The sequence below is a fragment of the Vicia villosa genome, linkage group LG2 (assembly GCF_029867415.1).
Source record: "Vicia villosa cultivar HV-30 ecotype Madison, WI linkage group LG2, Vvil1.0, whole genome shotgun sequence".
In the NCBI taxonomy this organism is placed as follows: Eukaryota; Viridiplantae; Streptophyta; class Magnoliopsida; order Fabales; family Fabaceae; genus Vicia; species Vicia villosa.
This window is the reverse complement of record NC_081181.1, coordinates 161,887,671-161,910,132: the sequence shown is the minus strand read 5'-3', so window position 1 is coordinate 161,910,132 and position 22,462 is coordinate 161,887,671. Positions and strand designations below refer to the sequence as shown.

The 22,462-nt window shown below is 34.7% G+C and overlaps 1 protein-coding gene across 2 annotated transcripts in view; it reads right to left on the bottom strand.

The window, feature by feature from the left end:
- The window catches only part of LOC131647279 (uncharacterized), a 62,592-nt gene extending 44,590 nt beyond the window's left edge, over window positions 1-18,002 (bottom strand). Inside the window, exons 1-6 of one of the 2 annotated variants that reach the window (XM_058917189.1) lie at window positions 17,792-18,000; window positions 16,438-16,524; window positions 16,201-16,344; window positions 15,938-16,045; window positions 15,545-15,596; window positions 15,197-15,388 (exon numbers count right to left, since the gene is read on the bottom strand). In XM_058917189.1, coding sequence (XP_058773172.1) covers window positions 15,354-15,388; window positions 15,545-15,596; window positions 15,938-16,045; window positions 16,201-16,344; window positions 16,438-16,524; window positions 17,792-17,815 — 450 coding nt within the window. In that variant the 5' untranslated portion in view covers window positions 17,816-18,000 and the 3' untranslated portion in view covers window positions 15,197-15,353. Of the gene's footprint in view, window positions 1-15,196; window positions 15,389-15,544; window positions 15,597-15,937; window positions 16,046-16,200; window positions 16,345-16,437; window positions 16,525-17,791 lie in introns of those variants that run through there. The other variant, XM_058917188.1, reaches the window with a different exon arrangement.
- Between the last annotated feature and the right edge of the window lie 4,460 nt (window positions 18,003-22,462).

Genomic DNA, 22,462 nt, shown 5'->3' with positions numbered 1-22,462 from the left:
ATCTTTGTAGGGTCAACAACAATACCATCTTTAGAGATTACATGTCCTAGAAAACTGAATTCCTCCAACCAGAATTCGCACTTCGATAATTTGGCAAAAATCTTATTCTCTTTTAACAGTTCCAACACGATTTTGAGATGTTCCGCATGTTCTTCCTTATTCTTAGAATATATCAGGATATCATCTATAAACACTACCACGAACTTATCGAGATAAGGATGAAAGATCCTGTTCATATACTCCATAAAAACACCAGGTGCATTTGTTACTCCAAACGGCATTATCGAATACTCGTAATGTCCATACCTCGTTCTAAAAGTGGTCTTCTGAATATCGTCATCCTTCACACGAATTTGGTGATACCCAGACCTCATATCAATCTTGCTAAATACACACGCTCCAACCAGTTGATCCATCAAATCATCAATCCTCAGTAGTGGGTACCGATTCTTGACAATAACCTTGTTCAGTTGTTTGTAATCCACACACAGCCTCATCGAACCCTCTTTCTTCTTCACTAACAACACAGGTGCACCCCACGGAGAAACACTAGGACAAATGAATTTCTTATCAAGCAATTCTTCCAATTGCTTCTTCAGTTCAACCAACTCAGACGGCGACATACGATACGGTGCCATCGACACTGGACTAGTTCCCGGAACCATATCAATAGAAAACTCTACTTCTCTTTTTGGTGGCAATTCATTCACATCTTCCGGAAAAACTTATGGAAAATCACATACCACTGGTAGTTCGCTACTCGATACTTTTTCTTTCAAATCCATCAATGCGAACAACATAAACACTGTTGCACCATCTCCGATAGCTTCATTCACCTGTCTAGCTGTCATTTCCAAATCATCAGAACTAACCTCTTCAGGAAAAATTACCATCTTCGCAAAACAGTTGATATAAACACGGTTGAATTTCAACCAGTTCATTCCCAGGATTACATCGAGTTGTTTCAATGGAAGGCACACTAAGTCCATCCTGAATTCTCTACCAAAAATGTCTACCGGACAATTCAAGCATGCAGACGAAGTAGTTACTGAACCCGACGCAGGAGTGTCAATAACCATACTTCCATTTATGTCAGATATCTCTAGATTCAACCTCTCAGCACAATCCAAAGAAATAAAAGAATGAGTTGCTCCAGTATCAATAATCGCAACTAAAGGTGTGCCATGAATGAAACACGTACCTTTAATCAATCTGTCTTCTGGAGTAGTCTCTGACCCGGTCAAAGAAAAACCTTCCCTCCCGATTGGTTCTTCTTTGGCTTGGTACAATTTGGAATAATGTGACCCTCTTCACCACAATTGTAACAAGTCACAACCTTCTTCTTGCAGTCCGCAGCAATATGACCCACTTGGTCACACTTGTAACACTTCTTCTGGTCAAGCTTACACTCGTTCCTACGATGTCCCATCTCACCACAATTATAACATCTGATACGAGCACTGGAATCTCCTCCACTAAATTTCTTCCAATCAGCAGGATTACCTCTACCATATGGCTTACCTCTATCCATATGTTTCTTCCCCTTTCTGTCAACCAACTCGTGAGAGTGAGATGACTTCAGCTTGATGTTATCTTCCTCAAAAATCCTGCTACAATCCACTAAGTCAACAAACCTCCGAATCCTCTGGTACCTAATGCCTTGCTTGATCTCATCACGAAGACCATTCTCTAATTTGACACATTTTGAGAACTCACTAGCTTCATCATTTTTGTAGTGCACATAGTACTTTGCCAGCTCTACAAACTTTGCAGCATACTCTGGTACCGTCATATTACCTTGAACCAGTTCCAGAAATTCAATCTCTTTCCTGCCCCTAACATCCTCAGGAAAATACCTTCTCAGAAAATCCCTTTTGAATATAGCCCAAGTAATTTCTATACCATCAACATCCAGTTCAGCTCTGGTTTCCATCCACCAGTCATCAGCTTCTTCCGACAACATATGTGTGCCATACCTCACCTTGAGATCCTCAGCACAATCGTTGACTCTGAAAATTCTCTCGATCTCCTTTAGCCATTTCTGAGCACCTTCAGGATCATGTGTGCCTTTGAAAAGTGGAGGATTGTTCCTCTGAAAATTCCCCAGTTTCCTATCAGCACCAATCCCTGCTCCTACAGCATTTCCTCCCAGCACACCAGCAATCATGCCCAGAGCCTCAGCGATAGCATCATCATTTCTTCCACCTCTTCCAGCCATTGCTCTTTGCTTAATCACAAACAATCCAGTCAGAAAAAAAGTATTGACAAATAACTCGTATTAGTAGCATACACGGGAAGAGTGACTCTAAGACTCTGGTCACAACGACCAACTATACTCTGATACCACTATTGTAACACCCTTCTAACCCCGCGACAATTAATTAAATAAAATCAGAGTAACATGCACAAGGGCGTCACAATTCATAATTAAAATAAACAACATCGGTCATACATCATGCATTCACTGAAGAAACATCTCAACATAACTCATAAATCAAATTTCTCATGTTAACACAGCGGAATAAATCATCAAACTTGCATTACATCATCAATGCTTAAATCCTCAAATAAATTAAACAAAACAGAGTTAATGTCATAAACTTAAAAACAGTGTTCCCCAGTGTTACATCTATCAGAGCATGACCCGACGCTAACTGACACATTGACTCATGAGCTTATCCTCACCGAGTCGAAGCCGCTATCCTCTATCTGAAAAATATAGTGTAAGGGTGAGTCTCATTCGCAATTAACAAATATTATTGCATTATAAATAACAATACATCAATAGTTATATTATTCACCCAATTCATCTATATTCAGATAACTCATTGTTACACAAAACACACATCACCAAAACATAACAACGAAATACATTCAGTCATGTTATCAAGTTCATGCATATGAATGCAACTGACTCTATGCATGTGGTACCAAACATCATCAATGGGGATCACCCACCGACCGATCTATCATCATCCAGATACGGCCCTGCCAGCACAGATTCCACACAATGGGAATCTTGCCATTCACTGAATCCTCTCATCATTAGGATTCAACCCTCATCAAATTGTTATGAATGCATGCAAACATATATACAACATACTTTCATCATCATCATCTATGAGTAACATCATCCTATACTCATTTCATTCGTCATCATCATCATCAAGCATGTTTATATATACATTAACATCATTCAATATAATTCACGTCATCATTAAAACACAAGATCATATCACAAGGTTCATCATCCTCAAACGGCACACAAAACAGGCCTACAGATTGAAAGTTACGCATCAATGAACTTTCACGAAACAAAACACAAAACAGAATTTTGTGACACAAAGTAGCCATACGCGTATCATCCAGCCCATACGCGTATCACTTCTTTCCATACGCGTATCATACGCGTTTCACTAGGACCAAAATTTGCCTAGAAACGACCTCATACACATATCACCCTTGCCATACGCGTATCACCAGAACCAATTTCCTCTTCAAAATTTCCCATACGCGTATGAGCATCTTCATACGCTCCTCATACGCAAATCACCAGTACATGGTATTTGGGACAGGGCAGCTGCGTATCATACGCGTATAGCCCCTGGGGATTGTCCCTCATACGCGTATGACCTCATCCCATACGCGTATGACACTGTTCCATACGCGAAAAACCAGTAATTTCCAGAATTTCTGCAGTTTCGTAACAGTCCAATTCTCACTCGTTTCCACTCCTACCAGTCCATGATTTTGAGTCTAAAACAGTCCATTTTCATGTTTTCATTCATAGGATTCATTCATACAGATTAATCTATCATCCTATATCAATTCACACATCAAAAACCGAATTCCCAAATCAATTCTTAGAACCCAAAAACCTAACTCTGACATACAAATCAAATTGACTCAACAACACAACTAATCATGCAATAATCATCTATAATTACAATAACAGATGATAATCGGAAGAGTCCCCCCTTACCTTATCCAAATTTCTTGATCTTTGGTCTCTTCCTCTTTGTTCCTCTTTCACGTTCTTCGTGTTCCAACTTCTCTCTTTTCACGTTCTTTTCCTTCTTTCCCAATTCTAATTATTTTATGAAAAATAATATTAAATTAGTAAGGGCTTTACTACACCACACCCCCTTCTTACTAATCTCTCACATGGCCCAAATGCCATAAACCATCATTTTTTCCATTATTTTCATAAAATCCATAATAATTATAATTATTAATCTAATATTCAAATTAAATTAAAATTAAAATTATACGGGTGTTACAAACATGGCTAATAGATAGTGGGTGCACCAATCACATGACTCATAATGTTGACATTTTTAAGGAACTTGATAAGTCCTTCTACTCTAAAGTTACTATAGGCAATGGAGAACATGTTGATGTCAAAGGAAAAGATGTTGTAGCTGTTGAAACTCCCTCGGGTATCAAATACATTTCAGATGTTTTATATGCACCTGAAATAAATCAAAGTCTTTTAAGTGTGAGGAAAATGATGGAAAATAACTATTCATTTTATTTCAAAGAAATGAGATGTACTATTCTAGATCCTTATGGATCTAAGTTAATTACGGTTGAAATGAGAGGTAAAGGTTTTCTAGTAGAATGGAAGCAAACAACCATGCATGCATTTCCAAGTATTGCCTGTGATTCCTCCTTGCAGCATAAATGGTTGGGTCACTTTAGTTACTCAACCTTAAAACAAATGAGTTCTCATGATTTGGTTGAAAATTTACCAGTCATTGATGATGTTGCTGACATGTATGATGTATGTCAATTTGGAAAACAAAATAGATTATCATTCCCTGCTGTGTAAACCTGGAGGGCTTCTGAAAAGTTACAACTCGTACACATTGACGTGTGCGGTCCAATGCCAACAACATCTTTAAATGGCAACAAGTATTTTCTGCTATTTATTGATATTTTAGAAGGATGAGTTGGGTATTTTTTCTAAGGTAGAAGTCAGATGTGTTTACTGCATTTCAGAGTTTCAAACTTATGGTTAAAAATGAGGCTGCCTGTCAAATTAAAAAGCTCAAATCGGATAATGGTACTGAGTATACAGCAGGAGAATTTAAAACATTTTGTGAGCAAGCTGGAATCCAACATCAATTTACTGTTCCTTACACTCCTCAACAAAATGGAGTGAGTGAAAGGAAGAACAGGACAGTCATGGAGATGGCTCGATGTTTGCTTTTAGAGAAATATATTCCTAAAACCTTTTGGGTTGAGGCTGTCAACACCTTAGTGTACTTGCAGAATTTGTTGCCTACTAAAGCCTTGAAGGGAAAAGAAGCATGGTATAAAAGAAAGTTGTTTGTTCAACATTTAAAGATATTTGGAAGTGAGTGCTACGTCTATGTTCCAAATGTGAAAAGAAATATATTGGAAATAAAAGCGTACTGAATTTATAATTTGAAGACCAAAAAAATTCTGGTTAGCAAAGATGTGAAATTTGATGAGTTCTCTAAATGGAATTAGGAGAAAAGTGAAGTTGAAGGTTCAAGTAAGGTATTGTCTATGGAAGATAGTTTGGAGGATCAAAATTCAGAAGATGAAGGAGAAAATTATGATAGTGATGCTAGTGAAAAATCATGTAGGAGGAGATAGAGATGATAGATAAAAATCAAACATGAAAGCTTGTAGACAAACCAAAAAAATCAAAAGATTATTGGTATTAAGTGGGTTTATAGAACCAAACTCAATCTTGGTGGTTCTATAAATAAGCTTAAGGCTAGATTGGTGGTAAAAGGTTATTTCTAACAACATGATGTTGATTTTTCAGACACTTTTGCACCTATCGCAAGACATGATACAATTAGGTTGGTTGTTGCCTTAGCAGCAAAATTGGGATGTAAAATTTATCATTTTGATGTTAAATCAGCTTTTTTAATTGGATTTCTTGATGAAGACATTTATGTCGACCAACCTGAAGGTTTTATGGTTGCAGAAAGCGAAAATATAGTTTACAAGCTTCACAAAGCCCTCAATTGCTTAAAACAAGCACCAAGAGCATGGTATAGCAGAATTGATGGCTATATTTTGCAAAAAGATATTAAAAGAAGTGAAAATAAGGTTACTTTGTATGTGAAGAGGTTAAAGAATGAACTGCAACTAATAGTATCATTGTATGTTGATGATCTGTTTATTATAGGGAATGAATTCAATTCTCTAAGTCAATCCAAGCAAGATATGGAGAACGAATTTGAGATGACAGATTTGGGTGAAATGATTCATTTTCTTGGAATGGAGATTTTTCAGTCAAGTGCTGGAATCTTCATTTCTCAGAAGAAATATGCTTTGGAGGTATTAAAGAAGTTTCATATGGATAAATGCAAGCATGTTTCCACACCTCTGGTTGTGAATGAAAAATTATCAAGTGTTTTTTGAAAAATGAGAGTGGAGACCTCTAAGGATATGCAGACAATGACTGGGCTGGAAGTGTAGATGATGCACAAAAATGGAGAGTCGCCACCGACTTTTATTTTATCCAAATATCAGAAAGGCTAAAAGAACAGAAAAAAACCTTTTTTGAAGAAAACTGAGTTCGGGGGGTAATTTATGCAAAGGGAAGGATTAAGGCACCCTTTGCATCCATGGTTATCCATGGGCTCTTAATTGCTTTGCTCTTTGATTTCAGAAATGTAGAAGAAGTGAATACGGACTTTAGCTCGTAAATGAGCGTAGCCATTTTGAAGGTTTATGAGAAAGAATATGAAAATGTTTTTAGCCAGAGCAAGGCAATTAAGGGCAATTACCTTAATAATGCAGAAAATCAGTTCTTTTAGCCTTTCAGGGTGAAAGGGTCTATCCATGCCATAAGAGGGCAGGAAGCCTTTCATTTGGAGGTTGAAGGGTCGTTGCAATATCGTTCGCCATAAGACTGTCCCATGCCATAGAGAGGCAGGTAGTCTAAGGGAAGGATCAGAATAGCCTTTCGTAGGCAACCGGAGGATACCTCAGCCTTTCGTAGGCAACTTCTGAGGGACGAGATCATATTAGCGTATCGAAGGCAGCATCATTAGGGACTTATGATCTTTGCATAATCGAGGCAACATGGCTGAGGTATCCTCGTATTCGAGGGACATGACTATTCTGCAAAAAACACAAGGCAACAGGCAACAGGCAACAAGAGGGGTTACCACAAAAGCGTGCGTGGGTGCAACAATCACGTGATTCAATTCAAAATATATTATCTTGTAATTAAATGGCTCTAATTCAATTCGAGGTTGCACTCCCTAAATTACTAACCACATCAATTAATATGGGGAAGGGGAAAAAGAAACCAGCGGGGGAAAGGGAGAATGAAACCAGCAGGTTTGACATAAGTAATAATAATATTAAAAAAAATATAAAAAATGTGAATTTTAGGGTTACCGAACATTCGAGCTCTGATTGGTTGACTAACCCTGAAAATAGGAAAAGGAAAAATAAACGCGCAGGGGTGAGTGCATTATCAATTCAATGACAAATAATGTTAACCCTAATTTAAAAAATAGCAAAAAGAAATTAAAATAAATATGAACAAAACTTAGCTTTGGATTTGATCAGATATGGTTGGCAGTCGGAGGTAGCCTCGGGGTTAACCCTGAAAAAGGGGCAGAACAAAGGCAGACAGGAAAAGACGTGAGTGTAGGCGGAGTTCATTATATTAAAGGCAAACCCTAATTTTAAATAAAACAACAAATATTTAAAATAAGGATTAAATCGGGACTTAGCTTCGTAATGGGCGTGGCGCGTAGTCGGAGGAAACCTGTTGCTAACCCTGAAAAGAATACACAAAGAAATATTTTGAGTGTATGGCTAATTCTCGCAGATCCTGAATCTGGCGTAAAAAAAATCAGATTTAATTAATTATTGGTTTTTTAATCTATTTAATTAAATTGATGGAAAAACAAGCTTTGGTTAAATTTTCTAAATTTAACAATATTGATAATGAGTTAAATAATTTAAAACAATTTAGATTAATTTAGATATTCACCCATCTAATTAATTAATAATTTAAAATAAATATCTTTTATTTTAAATGGTTTCAGAAAGAAATTAGAAATAAGTTTTAAAAAAAAAACAAATATCAATTATATAACAAAAAGAAAAAGAAAAACAAATTATATAATTAAAATTAAAAGAAATTGGAATGACTCAGCTTTGGATCAGGTGTGGGTGGCTGCTGAGGTTGCATCCTGAGGAAGCATCTCCAGGGCCGCAGATTGGATATACGTTTGATCTACTGGTGAAAAAAATGACGGTACACGCTGCTCCACCATAAGATAAGGGCGCTGGATCATAGTAAAATAAATGAGCAAAACATTTGAGGGTACCAGAATCGAACCCCTGCCTTTACCAATTCAACTTAAACGCTATTCTGGACCACTACGCCTTTCCTTGTTCACTGTTAATATAACAAACCGATAACAATATATTGAAAATAAATATTTTAAAAATAAAGAGCGCGCGCCAGACTTCATCTTCCCCATTGGACCTGGTTTTTTGCTACGACTTTCCTGCGTTCTTGCTACCGTCTTCTTCATAGCCATGGTCCTGCAAAATCCCAACTCGGGATACACACAAGATAAATGTCGAACAACACCATAGTTCAATCCGAAATTACCTTCTGGACACAATTGGGGCTTTAGTTTTAAGCAATTTCACTTGTATCAAGAACACCCAATCTGAAGCTCTAAAAACCTAGCTATGGTGGAATCTTCAAACAACAACCAAAATGCAATTAAATGTGCAGAAAGCATGTAAACATCAATCTAAACGCAAATATATGACCAAAACTCAATTATGATTCGTGAATGAATGCATTTGAAACCGAGAAAGATTAGCGCAAACCGTGAGTCTCAGGGGAGCGTGTCTTCACGTTCTGATTAACGATAATGATACAGCTACGTCCAGAAAGATCCAAGGAATTTATTGTGACACTTTGTTATACCTGAATCGCCCTAGAAATTGATCCACTACCCTCTCCTTTGTACGTTTTTTTTTGTGAGTTTTGGAGGGTTTATGCAGCTGCCAATCCCTCTCCTTGAGGTGTGATTATGTTCTGTACTTATAATAGAATGAGTTAGGTCAACAATTATAGACCAAATCTTGGTAAATTGCAAGATGATTGTTTGATTGAAACTTGATTTGCAAATTTTCAGTCTTGCCCAAAATCAATGCTCTTTCTCACCAATTTTCCCCTTGCACGAAATTATCTCCAATATATGTTATTTAAGAAATTAATATTGATTGGAACTCATGGAAAATCAAATATCCTTATATCTTTCACCATTTATTTGATTTAAATCATCCTTTAAATGAATAAAAATCAAATAAAAATCAAATATTCATGATAAATTCGTGGCACTTAGATTTGAGATCTTTGATAACTTGAGGATGAAGATTGGGCAAAAAAGATTGGGTCCCTTTGCAAAAAGATTCATTTTGAATCCCTTTGTTTCACATTTTCCTTCTCAAAATCGTCCAACTTTGACAAGGCATATCTCCCTCGATTTTTAAGGTATGGAGGAGTTCTAGGACTTTTTGGAAACCTCAAGATGTCTTCTACAAGCTACTTTGGAAGCTTTTTTTCATTTGAGCATTTTATCTTGATGATATTGTCTTTGACAAAAAACTGCTTTCGGTTGACTTTCAAAAAGGACCTATAATCCTTTGATCCATATCTCTCAAATGGATCATTTTTAGACTTGGCATGTGAGAAACAAACTTGTAGAGAATTCAATTTCCTTCAAAATGAGATTTGGATGGAAAATTTATGATGTTCCATGTGGGAGTTATGGCTGGTCAAAGTTCAGTTGACTTTCTCCTATACAAACCCTAATTTAGAAACTTTTTTTGGAATTGTTGATTTCTGATCTTTCCTTGATGAACCATGATCAATTCTTGATCAAATGGTGAATGATAATTTAATATGGGAATGTTGACAAAAAATCAGGAGTTTTGACTGTACTTTGACCTCAGTTGACTTTTAGGTCAAATAGATCGACTGTTGACCATCTGAGCAGTTGAGTGAGCAATCTTATGAATTAGAGCTTGAAACTTGGCATGAGGATCCTTTGGGGCGCATGAGAGGCCCAGGGTTCCATTTTGAGGTCATGTAACTTGATTTTACTTTGAAGAGATCAAAACCCTAGTTTGAGGGTTGTTGTTTAGGAGATAGGTAGCTTTGAGCGATTGGAGATCTTTGAGCATTTGAAAGTCAGATGGATTAAATATGATGGGCAAATTTTGGGGTATGACAGATGACCAGAGCTCTTTCTAAGGGAAAGTTTGAAGAATTGAGATCAATGCTTGGAGTATTCAAGAAAAATATCAAGGAGGAGTGTTAGAAAATGATATTTTCCTAACATATCAATTACTTTACTTGTTGTTGTTACTTTTCTTGTTGTTGTTTCTTTACTATACTTGTGTTACTTTACTTGTTGTTGCTACTATAATGATTAGATTCTTGCTTGTTATGATAGTAAAAGTAGACAAAAACTAATGATGTCTACTATTTAGAGTAGATATGTTTTGGATTTTATTTCCACTCTAACAAGCAAACTTATTGATTGGCTCTATATATTTTGTAGTATTTTTTCAGTTTTATGAAATAAAACAACATAACCGTTTCCACTAATTTTTTTTAATTATTTTGTGATTTCTATTCATCTCTTCCACACCACTTTGCCATATCTTCTATTTTTCTTACACAAGTGAATATCAAGCCACAATAAATCTACTTACAAAAGAAAGAGAGTTAGCTTTCCAGTTGATTTATTTTTTCTTTATTTTGTCAAGATTGTAGGAAAAGAATCGTAATGCACACATGAGTTACAAGATCTAGGGGTGTTCGCGGTGCGGTTTGGTTCGGTTTTGAGCATAAAAGTCATCCTAACCGCGAGATAAAAATACATGCGGTTCGGTTTGGTTCGGTTGATTTTTAAAAAGTCATCCAAACCAAACCAAACCAAACTAATGCGGTTAGATCGGTTCGGTGGACCGCGGTTTACACTATAAAATAAAAATTTACTAAAATAAAAGGAAAAAAGAAAGTAATTCAATGTCAATATAATATATGATATTATACCATACAAAAGAAATTATATTACAAGAACAATTATATTACAAAAACAGTAGAGAACTAAAAATACATTATAAATGAAATATATATATTAGATAGTAGAGAATTACATATATATGTAGCTCAATAAAATACAAAAACTAAGTGTATTATGCCAAAACTTAAGTTAATAAATTAATTATTAAAATTCAAAACGGGAGGTGTGGTTGTGTGCAATTGGATTTGGAAAGAGAATAAATTAATTATTAAAATTTAAAACTTAAGTTAAATATGCGGTTCAGTTCGGTTTGGTTCGGTTTTGTGAAATAAAAACCGCAAACCAAACCGAACCGCGCGGTTTAGTCCAAAAGTCATCCAAAATCATCCAAACCAAATGCGGTTTTTTGCGGTTTCGGTTTGGAAGATCCAAGTTCCTCGATTTATCCATTTCTAAAGTATTGGTAATATTATAAGCCACATTATCTTGTAAGTTCTTATAGAACTAAACTTTGAGTTTTACTAAATTTAGTTTCTGACTTGATACATTACAAAACTCTTTCAATAAATATTATATCATATTTTTTAATCCAAAGATGTTTCACCAATAAAAACCAAGCCATTCACAAAGCAGATATGAGATAGATGTGATATGAATCATCTTCCTAAACATAATTATTTCCAATTCCAAAGTTCCATTATCAATCAAAGCCTTAATATTGTGACTAAAACTTTCAGTGGCTAGAACAAACAAGTAGGGTAAAGGGATCCTAATTTCTAATACCTCATAGTGGATTAAAATAATTAGTGCGACCTCCGTTCTAAACGATCAAGATATTTTATGATAAAACTCTATTCAATTCGGTCATAAGATTTTTCAAGATCAATTTTGAAAATCATAAAATCCTTACTCCCCTGTATGTGGCTCAAGGAGTGAATAATTTCTTTTAGAGTGGAGATATTATTTGTAGTGGAAGGATTTTGAAATGAAACTACTTTGGTTATGAGATATCACATAAGGCTTAATGTGACATAATATTTGGGCTATAATCTTACAGATGACCTTATGTATGAAATTATATGATATAATACATCAAAAATTAGGTGGTAACCATCCGACCTTGGTGACTTATACTTATCCATTCAAAATAAAAATTTCGTCACTTCCATATTTGAAATGACATTCATTAACATGGTTCTATCATACTCTATATTTTTTAGAAATAATTTGTTGGATTTAAATATAGAGATAAAGGTTCTTAAAAAATTTCAATACAAGATCCTTTAACCCCACTCCTCGTAAATCTATGTCACATGTTCAAATGAAATAGAAGTTCTGCCAAAGCTTTTCCTGAAACTCAATAAATTTTTGGCAAGGATTATCATTAATCACATTCTTAATACCTTCTAATCTCTTTGAAATTCATGTATAACTATGCCTTAAAATCTCAAGTTATGAAGAGAAAAGAAAAAAAGGTATACTTTAAAAGACCGATGAAAGTAATCGGGTAGTCGAATGTGGCGCTTGAGTTGCAATGTGGCAGTCTAGCGGTTGTTTGATGGATGACAATTGGCGTTTGGGCCGTGGGGGAGGAAGGAAAATAACAACGACAACCCACAACGACGCATAAGACAACACCCAAAGTTTGCATAAGGTAGTCGGGAAGTCGAGCGATGATGGTGGCCCGAGAGATTTTTGGGTCTTCAATCAATGCAGTTTCCAAATTAGTTCAGTAGCAGGGTCTTTTCTTGAGATAGTTTTGGATATTTGGCCATTAGCGGTTTAATATATTATGAATATGTATTTATATCAATTTTGTTTGTTAAAACAAGAAGACATAGAGACAATGGTATAAATTTATTAGGGTTAAATATACAAAATCCCCCTATGATATAGGCGAAATTCACTTTTCCCCCTGTAAAATTTTTTTCAAACACCCCCTTGAAATATAAAAATGTTATATCTTTTGTCCCCTTAGTGTAAAGTTTACCCCTGTAATATTTTTTTTGTTTGATTTTCCCCCAGATTTGATGTTTAAATTGCACGCTTAGGGGGGTAATCGAAACAAAAAAATATTACAGGGGGAACTAAAAAAAATTACGAGGGGGTAAAGCGAATCTCGCCTATATTGTAGAGATAAAAAGTGGTATTAACCCAATTTATTATTAGAGTTTTTGGAATTTGAAAAATCTTTGGAATTGTCTAAAGAGAGTGAAAACACCTTCTAAACACTTTGAATTTGTACAATTGATATATAGAATTTGAAAAATTAAAAAACACTTAGGTATAAAACATGATTTACTCTTGAGAACCGAGATTATTTTCTTGCTAAAGATATGGACTCAAACAAAAACCTCGTACCAGGTAAATATCATTTTTGTTGTGCCTTTAGATACTCTATGTCAATCTATGAAACTTTGAATTTGCTTAGCTATATTCGTTTTACGACTTTCCTAAGGTATTTTTCTTTTACAAAATAAATATGCTAAAGAAATGATTGAAGGAGCATGTATGGCTTCCAGATAACCATCTTCTATTCAAATACATAAATAAAGTTCAATGGCTTTTTAGGTAATCTTTATTATGAACCAAATGAAAACCACAATTTTGCCAGAGTTACAATAGTACATTTACAAGACCAAATATCTATTATATCGTTCAACAAATGTGTCTAATTGTGTGTGATCTAAGGACACAATATGAGTATTGTGAATCAAATCATTCAATAAATTAAGGTACTTTTACACTGGTTTACATATTTATCCATCCTCCATTAATAAACTCAATACATATACATATACCAATTTAACTGGGATGGATGTCTTGACACCATAAAGGGGTATTGTGTATATCTTGGATTGTATGCATTGAATAACACTATTCATCTTGTTTTTACTGCTGCACATGCAACTCCACAATCTCTAAACAACATATTTGTCCATGTGTTACGTGTATTTCAGTGGCGGAGCCAGAAATATTATGGAGACAAGGCAAAAAATTTATAAGCTGTTTTTACAAATTTTACACCCTATTTCTACTAATTTTTCTCTTGATTTTGTCTAAAAATTTTGTCCTTGATTTTGTTCAAAAATTTCACACCCTATTTTTACTAATTTTGCCCTTAATTTTGTCTAAAAATTACTAATTTTGTCCCTAGTGTTGTCTAAAAATCGACTATTAGATAGGGAATATACAAAGAAAGGAGGGGTTGAACCCAGGCGCGTGCCCGAGCTCGCTGGGCTGTAGATCCGCCCATGGTGTATTTCACAACATATTTTAAACTCCTCATATTTCACAACTGACACCAATATCACCATGCACAACATGATTCGTACTTGGAAAATTTGAAGAGTTTTTAAAATCACGTGTATGATAAATATGATTTCATCTGAATAAACCCATCAGCAAGTCTTTGTTTTTATCTCACATGTCCTTTTGATCACCCATCTTGTGTAAAGAGAAAGAAAAAAAAATTACAAACAATAAAGTATATTAAAGATCTTAACCAAAGAATCAAGAGGGATTGATATGTTTGAACAGTGAAAACATCGGTAAGATTTTCAATTCTTTTTCTTAATATGTTCTATATTGCTCTAATATTTATAATGATCACAAGTTCCTTAGCAATAAGTGTCATCACATAGCACAAGAAATTATAAGATCTAAACAAACTAATGAAGGCAGTAAATGGAAAATTCAGAAACATTCACATAACATCCAAACATCAAAAGCAGCATTGTTAAGCCCCTAAGGCTATGTTTGGGAGTTTGGAGGGGAAGGGAGGGGAGGGCTTTGAAAAATAGGAAGAATTGAGTGAAAAGAATAAAAAGATTTTGGGTAGGAGGGTTTTGGAGGATTTGATTTTATTCATAACACCAAAAACCCCATAAAATGGGGAACTCAAAAATTGTATTGAAGGAGGGTTTTGGAGGGCTTCCATAAATTTTGCAAATATCGTTTAGGTTGTTATAGTATTTTGAAAATTAAAAATTTTGTAATAATAATGAGTCTTTTATCATTCTAAACAAAATCATCTTTTAAAAAAATATCAAATATTTTTCTATATTATTTTAAAAATTCGATTTCGGAAGCCTTCCCCTCCCCTCCCCTCCAAACTCCCAAACATAGCCTAAAGCAAATGTTCAAATTGCAAAACAAAAAAAATTACACTTGACATACAGTGTGTCAAATGTAAGACCACCCTAAATGTTTAACTAGTAGGCACAATCTAAACAAGAAAAGTAACATAGTTGCCAATAGTTTTTGACAGTGGCATGCTGTCACAGATGATCAGTTGTAGTAATAGTCTTCTTCAACATGGCCAGCTGCAAAAATACAAGATCCATTGGTAATTCATTTTTCAAAAAAAGCCTAAAGATAAATTAAATACAACAAAATCAAAACACAGGGTGTGCCAAGATGACAGAAGAGTAATTGAGAAATGAAATGATTGAGAACTCAGAAAAGTTTTGAAGTCTAACGTTGAAGATTTTTGCCCCGACTTGCTTGAGCATCAGCATCTCTGTTTGAACCCTTAACATTAAAAAAACAGGCATTTGTTAAAACACTATATAATGAGAGAAAATATAAAAACCAGGCACTTGTTAAAATCACCATAAAATCACCAGTGGTGCCAGTGATCTTCTATTCACGAGTGCAACTAGTTTCCAAGTTTGTGCAAATTAAAATGTCATTCGAAAAAGTATATATCATAAATGATTCTCAAATCAAAGTTAAAAGAGGTAGCAATTACAACTACTTGTTTTCAAATACCATCTTGAGTTTTCCATAGATCAAAACCCAATTAAGAGATGTGGCAATTCAACAAACATTTTTAATTTGTGTCAATAAACAAAATAGAGGAGAGGGTATACCCTAGGAACATGTTGGACAGTGACTGACTTGAAGTTTCCCTTCAAGTCCAAAGCCTCATTACGCAGCTCCCTTAAATTCGGGTTGTTGACTTTCCATTTACCCGCAAACTGTTACAAAATCAATAAAATTCTATGGTAAATTCCATAAAAAAAAAAAAAAAGAATGATATAAAACAAATGATAAATAACAATCACTATAATTACTTAGAATTTCAAATCACTAGGTAGTATTTTGTGAACAAATACACTGTAGTGGAACTAACCTGTTCGCAAACAAGCTTAGAATCACCTCGGATTTCAAGATGATCAATCCCCTTGTTACTGGCTTCTTTCATCCCCAAAATTAAACCTTTATACTCAGCAGAATTATTTGTTTGAGTTCCCAGTCCTTGACTGAAGCGATGGACCTTTAAAGAAACCAAGAGTTAGCTACACTTGACACATAGTTTATAGTATATAGTTTATAATATAAATATGAATTGATACATAAGAGTATACACCTCATTCCCAGAACGAAGTACAGCTCCTGCACCAGACTTTCCAGGATTTCCACTAGATGCACCGTCGAACTCGAGGGTTCCGTAACGCTGCAAGATAGAACAGTGTTATGATACTAAACAGTTACAATTACACAAACACAAATTAAATAGATAAGCAAATTGACATCTTAAGCGAAAAACTGTGATTAATCAACCGCATATAACATTGTAACATCTGTACCGACTTAAATCGTCAATGCAACCGCGAAAGCTTAAGGCTATGTTTGGATACAATAAAAAGAACGGAGCGGAATGGAACGGAGCGAGATAGAATGGAGCGGAACGGAGCGGAATGGAATAGATACGTCTTTCCATTGTTTGGGAACTTCACGATGGAATGGAGTAATTTTTTCATTCCGCCCAAATCGGAGGGTACAAAAAATGGTGGAAAGTGATGGAATGGGATGGAATGCATTCCATCCTATACCACTCCATTCCATCCGTTTTTAATCAATCCAAACGATGGAACATAAACTTATGTCATTCCATTCCGCTCCATTCCATCCTATTCCATCAATCCAAACATACAACGTTATTTAAAACCTTGGATATGACTATAGATCAATAGTGTAAATTAATATTTACAAATAGTAGTTGTTAGTTAGTAAGCAAAACAAATCATCAAATGAAAATAATAGAACAAAATAAAATATAAGAGGCATAAATCCAATTCACGGTTTGTATAACTGCATCAGACAATTACAATCAGTTAGGCAGAAATTAATCTATAATTATTAATTTAGATCCGCTGGCTCTCAAGATCATCATGATCAATAACTGTATCACCGGAGTATATACGCCGGAAGTTACATAAAATCGACTATTGAGTGCACAGGTCGCCGGAAAAATATAAAATCGGAAAGAAAGAAAAACCAAACCGAGACGCCTGAAATCGTAACCGGAGATTGCACAGGTCGCCGTAAAAAAGTAAAATCGAAAAGAAAAAAGTAACAAAAACAAGAGAATAAAATCGTAACGGCAGAGTGCACAGCTCGATGGAAAAAATGTAAAATCGGAAAGTAGTAACAAACAAAACAAGACGGCTGGAGAGTGTACATACATGTCGCCAGAAAAAATTTAAGTGCACATGTCGTCGGAAAAAAATGTAAAATCGGAAAAATAAAATGTTAAATCGGAAACAAATGTTGACGATGCAACAGACACCGGAAGATGCGTCGAACAGTCACCGGAGATAATGATCAGGTCGTTGGAAAATGCACAGTTGCAAACAGATATAAAGAGTAAAAACGTAACAAACTCTATCAACATGCATTGATTAAAGAGAAAAATGAAAAGTGAAAAAAAGAAGATTCACCTCTCTCTGGTTTCCACGACTCATGCTTTCTTCCTTTTCCTCTTCTTTTCTGTTTCTGTTTCTACTTCAATGCTTGCTCTAAGTAATACTAGTACTATTTATAGACGAACTTTTTTGGTAATATAAAAAGATATTTATTTTTCTTTTTAATACCAAAACGAAAATAACTGAACAAAATCTCGAAAGGTTTCTCAAAAAGTGCAGTAAATGATGGGAGAAGATTTAGATTAGGGTAAAAATGACAAAAGTGGCGGTTACAGAATTTCTACACCTTATCGTAACATCACATCATAATCATACTTATGTATAATCATATATTATCATAATCATATACTATCATAATCATACTTATCTATAATCATATACTGTAATAGACTTGATAATTAATCAATAATTAATTATTAATTAATACAATAAGTAATTAATACAATAAGTAATCTCTCTAACCCCACTATCTCCGTGAAAAATATCATTATTGTAATTGATATAGAAATAGTCAAAATATAGAATAAGTAAAAAAAGTTCCCAATTAAAAAACCACTACTCCAAAAACATTATAGACGTGCTATGACAATTTAGGGCAAATGGATCGTGGCAGGCCCCAGAAACAAACCGCGACCACACCAATAGCAGTCAGTGTCTTTTCTCCATTGTCTTCCATATACATAGGCAACAATAAAGCGAGAGTGACCATTGAAAATATTAGTAGAAGAATCGTGTGTCTGTATGAGTAATTTAAATTTTAAGATGAATAATGTATTATAAACACATAAAAAGAAATTTAAAAACTCAAATGAAAAATGTTAAATTAAGATTCATAAAACATAATATAAATGTAATGAAGCTATATATAGTAGCTATTTTAAAAAACGAAGAAGTTGAAAATGCAATAGGCAAAAAGTTGTTATGGTGATAGCGCTCCGTGAAAGTAGTGAGTTTCAGTGATAAAATTCACATAAGAAAGTTATTACGGTGATAGTGACCTGTAAAAATAGTAGGTTTCATTGATAAAATTCACATAAGAAAGTTATTACGGTGATATCACCACTTCTCATCACATAACATCTTACAAGTTACAACAACTATCATCTCTAAACAACTTACAAAACGACAACAATGTCAATAACCAATCATGACAACATATTCAATTCACAATTATAATATCAATGCATTACAATATCGTCTCTTCATCACGTCACAACGAACATCTCATCATCTCAACAATTCAAACACAAATCAATGCAATTTAAATGCAATTCAAATGCGATTCGACTTATGCAAATGCATGTGGTACCATTTGGAGTAAAACTCCCACCGTCTCAAAATTTGCCGTTGGGCACACCGTCGCTATTTGCCATCAAGGATACCTTCACTTTTGCCATTAAGGCCACCGTCTCTTTATGCAATGGATGTTACACAATGAATGCAACATCCACACAAACACAACATTTACAACACATCACAAACATTGACTAAACATCATTACTTTTATAGTAATTCATCACTTCACAATCACTTCACTATATTGTAACATCATACAACAATACATAACTTCACAACCACGTCACTATGTTGTAACATCGTACAACAATACATCACTTCACAACAACAATCACAACATCAAACAATTTCATTTAAAGAAAGCTTCAAAAAGGTTTACAAAGGTTTTCAAATCATATTCATTAGAAAGACATCAATTAAAGCTTCACGGAGGTTCAAACGACACTTAAAAAGGAATTACGGATCAAAAGATACATCATTTCAAAGTTTGAACAAGTTTTGCACAGCAGGGTCCGCTTAGCGACCTTCCAGTGAGCTTATGGAAACTTAAATTCAATAACCCAGCTTGAAGCGCGCTAATACAGACTAAAAATAAAAGCGAATCAAAATCGCAGCTCCGCTTAGCGGACCAGCTCTACTTAGCGAGCTCGCGCGTTTTAAATTTTTCACTCGGCATCCGCTTAGCGAGCCAGGGCTGCTTAGCGGACGTGCGATTATGTAGAAAAATAACAGAACCACACAGCATTGCATAACCACACTTCCACCACCCAAAACTCATCCCAATTAACAATTAAACACATATAATCACAACATCTAACATCATTCATCATCAATCATCAATAAAAACATGTTTTCAACTAAAAATTCATGCAATTTCATCATAAAACCCTAATATTCTACAACATTCAATCCATGGATCCTACATACAATCTAACCCATCCTAAACATCATCATGCATCCCTTTAGCATGAAAGAACCTCACCCTTACCTTGGGTTTTGGATTGAAGTCAACTCTATCTTCAAGACCTAGCTTCTACTCTTCTCATCTCTCTTCTCTTCTTTCACAATTTTTTTGTTGCCAAATGAGATCTAATCCTCAATTATGTTGTTTTGTTAAACCCTCACTAAACCTCAAATTACTAATGGGCTCTATTTAGCACCTCTCAATTACTAATACCGACTTAGGCCCAATAACTCATAACACTTACTAACTTATGCTATTTACTAATAATACTCAATAAATAACACAATTATCACATAAGCACATAATTAACACATATTTACCAAATAATTCACATAAGACATAATTAAATAAATACGCAAATAAAAACGATCGTTACAACCAAGGCAGTTGAAATGAGATGAATAAATGCTCTAATAGACGACAATTTCGATTTTCCTAGTTGAACTACTCCAGCTGTCAATACTTCATAATTTGAATTATGAGCAATTGGTTCACCGGTGCCAGTAATCCTTTTGATGGTTCCATGGCCAGACGTAATCCTAAGTTGATAACATAATCATCAGTGCGAACCTAAATTGAAAACATAATCATTGGTGTAAATATGTTTTTAATCTAAATCAATGTATTAAAAACAAAATAATATGAATTTTATCAAATAGCAGGACCTAGATCTTTACAAATTTCAGAAAACCAACATTTGTTTACTCCAACTAGAGGACCTAGATCTATTTAATCCATAAAAATTGTTTTCCATTAAGGGTCACATTCATTGTCGAGGAAAATGTGAAAATTCTGATTTTTAGTTTTAACAAAAACCATAAGCCAAATACTCACCTTCACCATACAAATATGCAATAGACAGTACTTCTCGTAAGAGTGGCAACAATGACTCCATCACCTTGTACCTGAAAGAGAGAGATGAACAATGATGAAGGGGAAAATGTTGGTTTTGCTAGGGTTGGGGGAGGGAAAGAGAGACGAGAAGACAGAAAGAGAGAGAGAGAGACAAGTACACATCTTTCAAAATTCAAAATGAATGGAGGAAATTGTTTGCTTGGTTAAAAGACTAAACTGTGAAACTCAATGGATATTAAGAAGCAACCAATAGGAATATGAAAAGAGAGTGTCACTTGAAGGAATGGATAAATGTGATTGGTGGCAATAAAACTTTGATTTAGCAAATTACAATAAAGGGCTTTGTTAAGGGAAATTTTATTTTTCATTAAAGGGTGTTTAGTGGCATATCTTATTATTAGTTAGGTATTTGAATCAAGCACTTTAGCTGATAGTTGAAGAGGAACACACTAATAACCATGTAGATGAAAAAAATAGATACAACGATTGAACAAGAGCACCGTGAAGAAGAAGATGCAAAGCACTGGCTACCTTGGGTTAACATCATCAAAGGTAACTGCTTACCCTCTAATGGAGTTGAAATCGCATACACTCTCCCTAGTATTATGAATGGTGAAATTGAAGTGAACATTGAAGAGAATGTCGTAGCATCTAAAATTAGGTTTAGGGAAAATTCCTGGGTAATGTATGTCATAAGATATGATCTATTTATGAATGTTGTTATAAAATTCATGATTAACACGTGGAACTTCATATCTCTACCAGATCTATACTATAATGAATAATGTTACTTCATCATTATATTTGATTTGAATGGTGATAGAGATATGGTGTTGATACGAGGACCTTACACAATCCGTCGCAAACCAATGCTTCTTCATGAATGGAAACCTGATTTCGTACTGAAGGGTGACATGGTAAGAACTCTTCATGTATGGGTCATATTCCCCCAACTTCCTTTGGTATGTTGGGGAGAGAAGAGTATTGGGAAGATTGTTAGTGCCTTGGGAAAACCAATGATGACAGATGAGTGTACAACTAAGAAACTATGAGTTTCATATGCTTGTGTGTTAGTTGAAATTGATGTCACAGTGGAGTTGAAGAACCATATTAACATTAGAGGGCCAAAAGGAGACATGATAAAACAGGTGGTTGAATATGAATAGAAACATCCATTTTGTACTAAGTGCAATAAAGTTGGGCATGAATGCAAAGAATTGAAAAATCCACCCAAGAAAATTCCTAAATAAGAGAAGAAAATATGGGCTCTTGAGCAAAAGAAAACATACCACAGGAGAATGCAGACAAAGAACATATACCAGAAATCAGAGTACAATAGCCTAATAAGGATCATAAAGTCTGGACAGTTATGAAATCAACTATGAAACGAAGAGGAAAATGGATAATGGTGGAAGACCCCATAGTAGGATGTAAGAATGTTTTTGCAATATTAGGTAGTGGATCAAGCCCAGGGCATGCAAATGAGATAACATGATGCTATCTTGGAATGTGAGGGGCCTGAATAAAAGGGCAAGACATGTTGAGATAGTAGCCCATCTCAAGAAAATTCA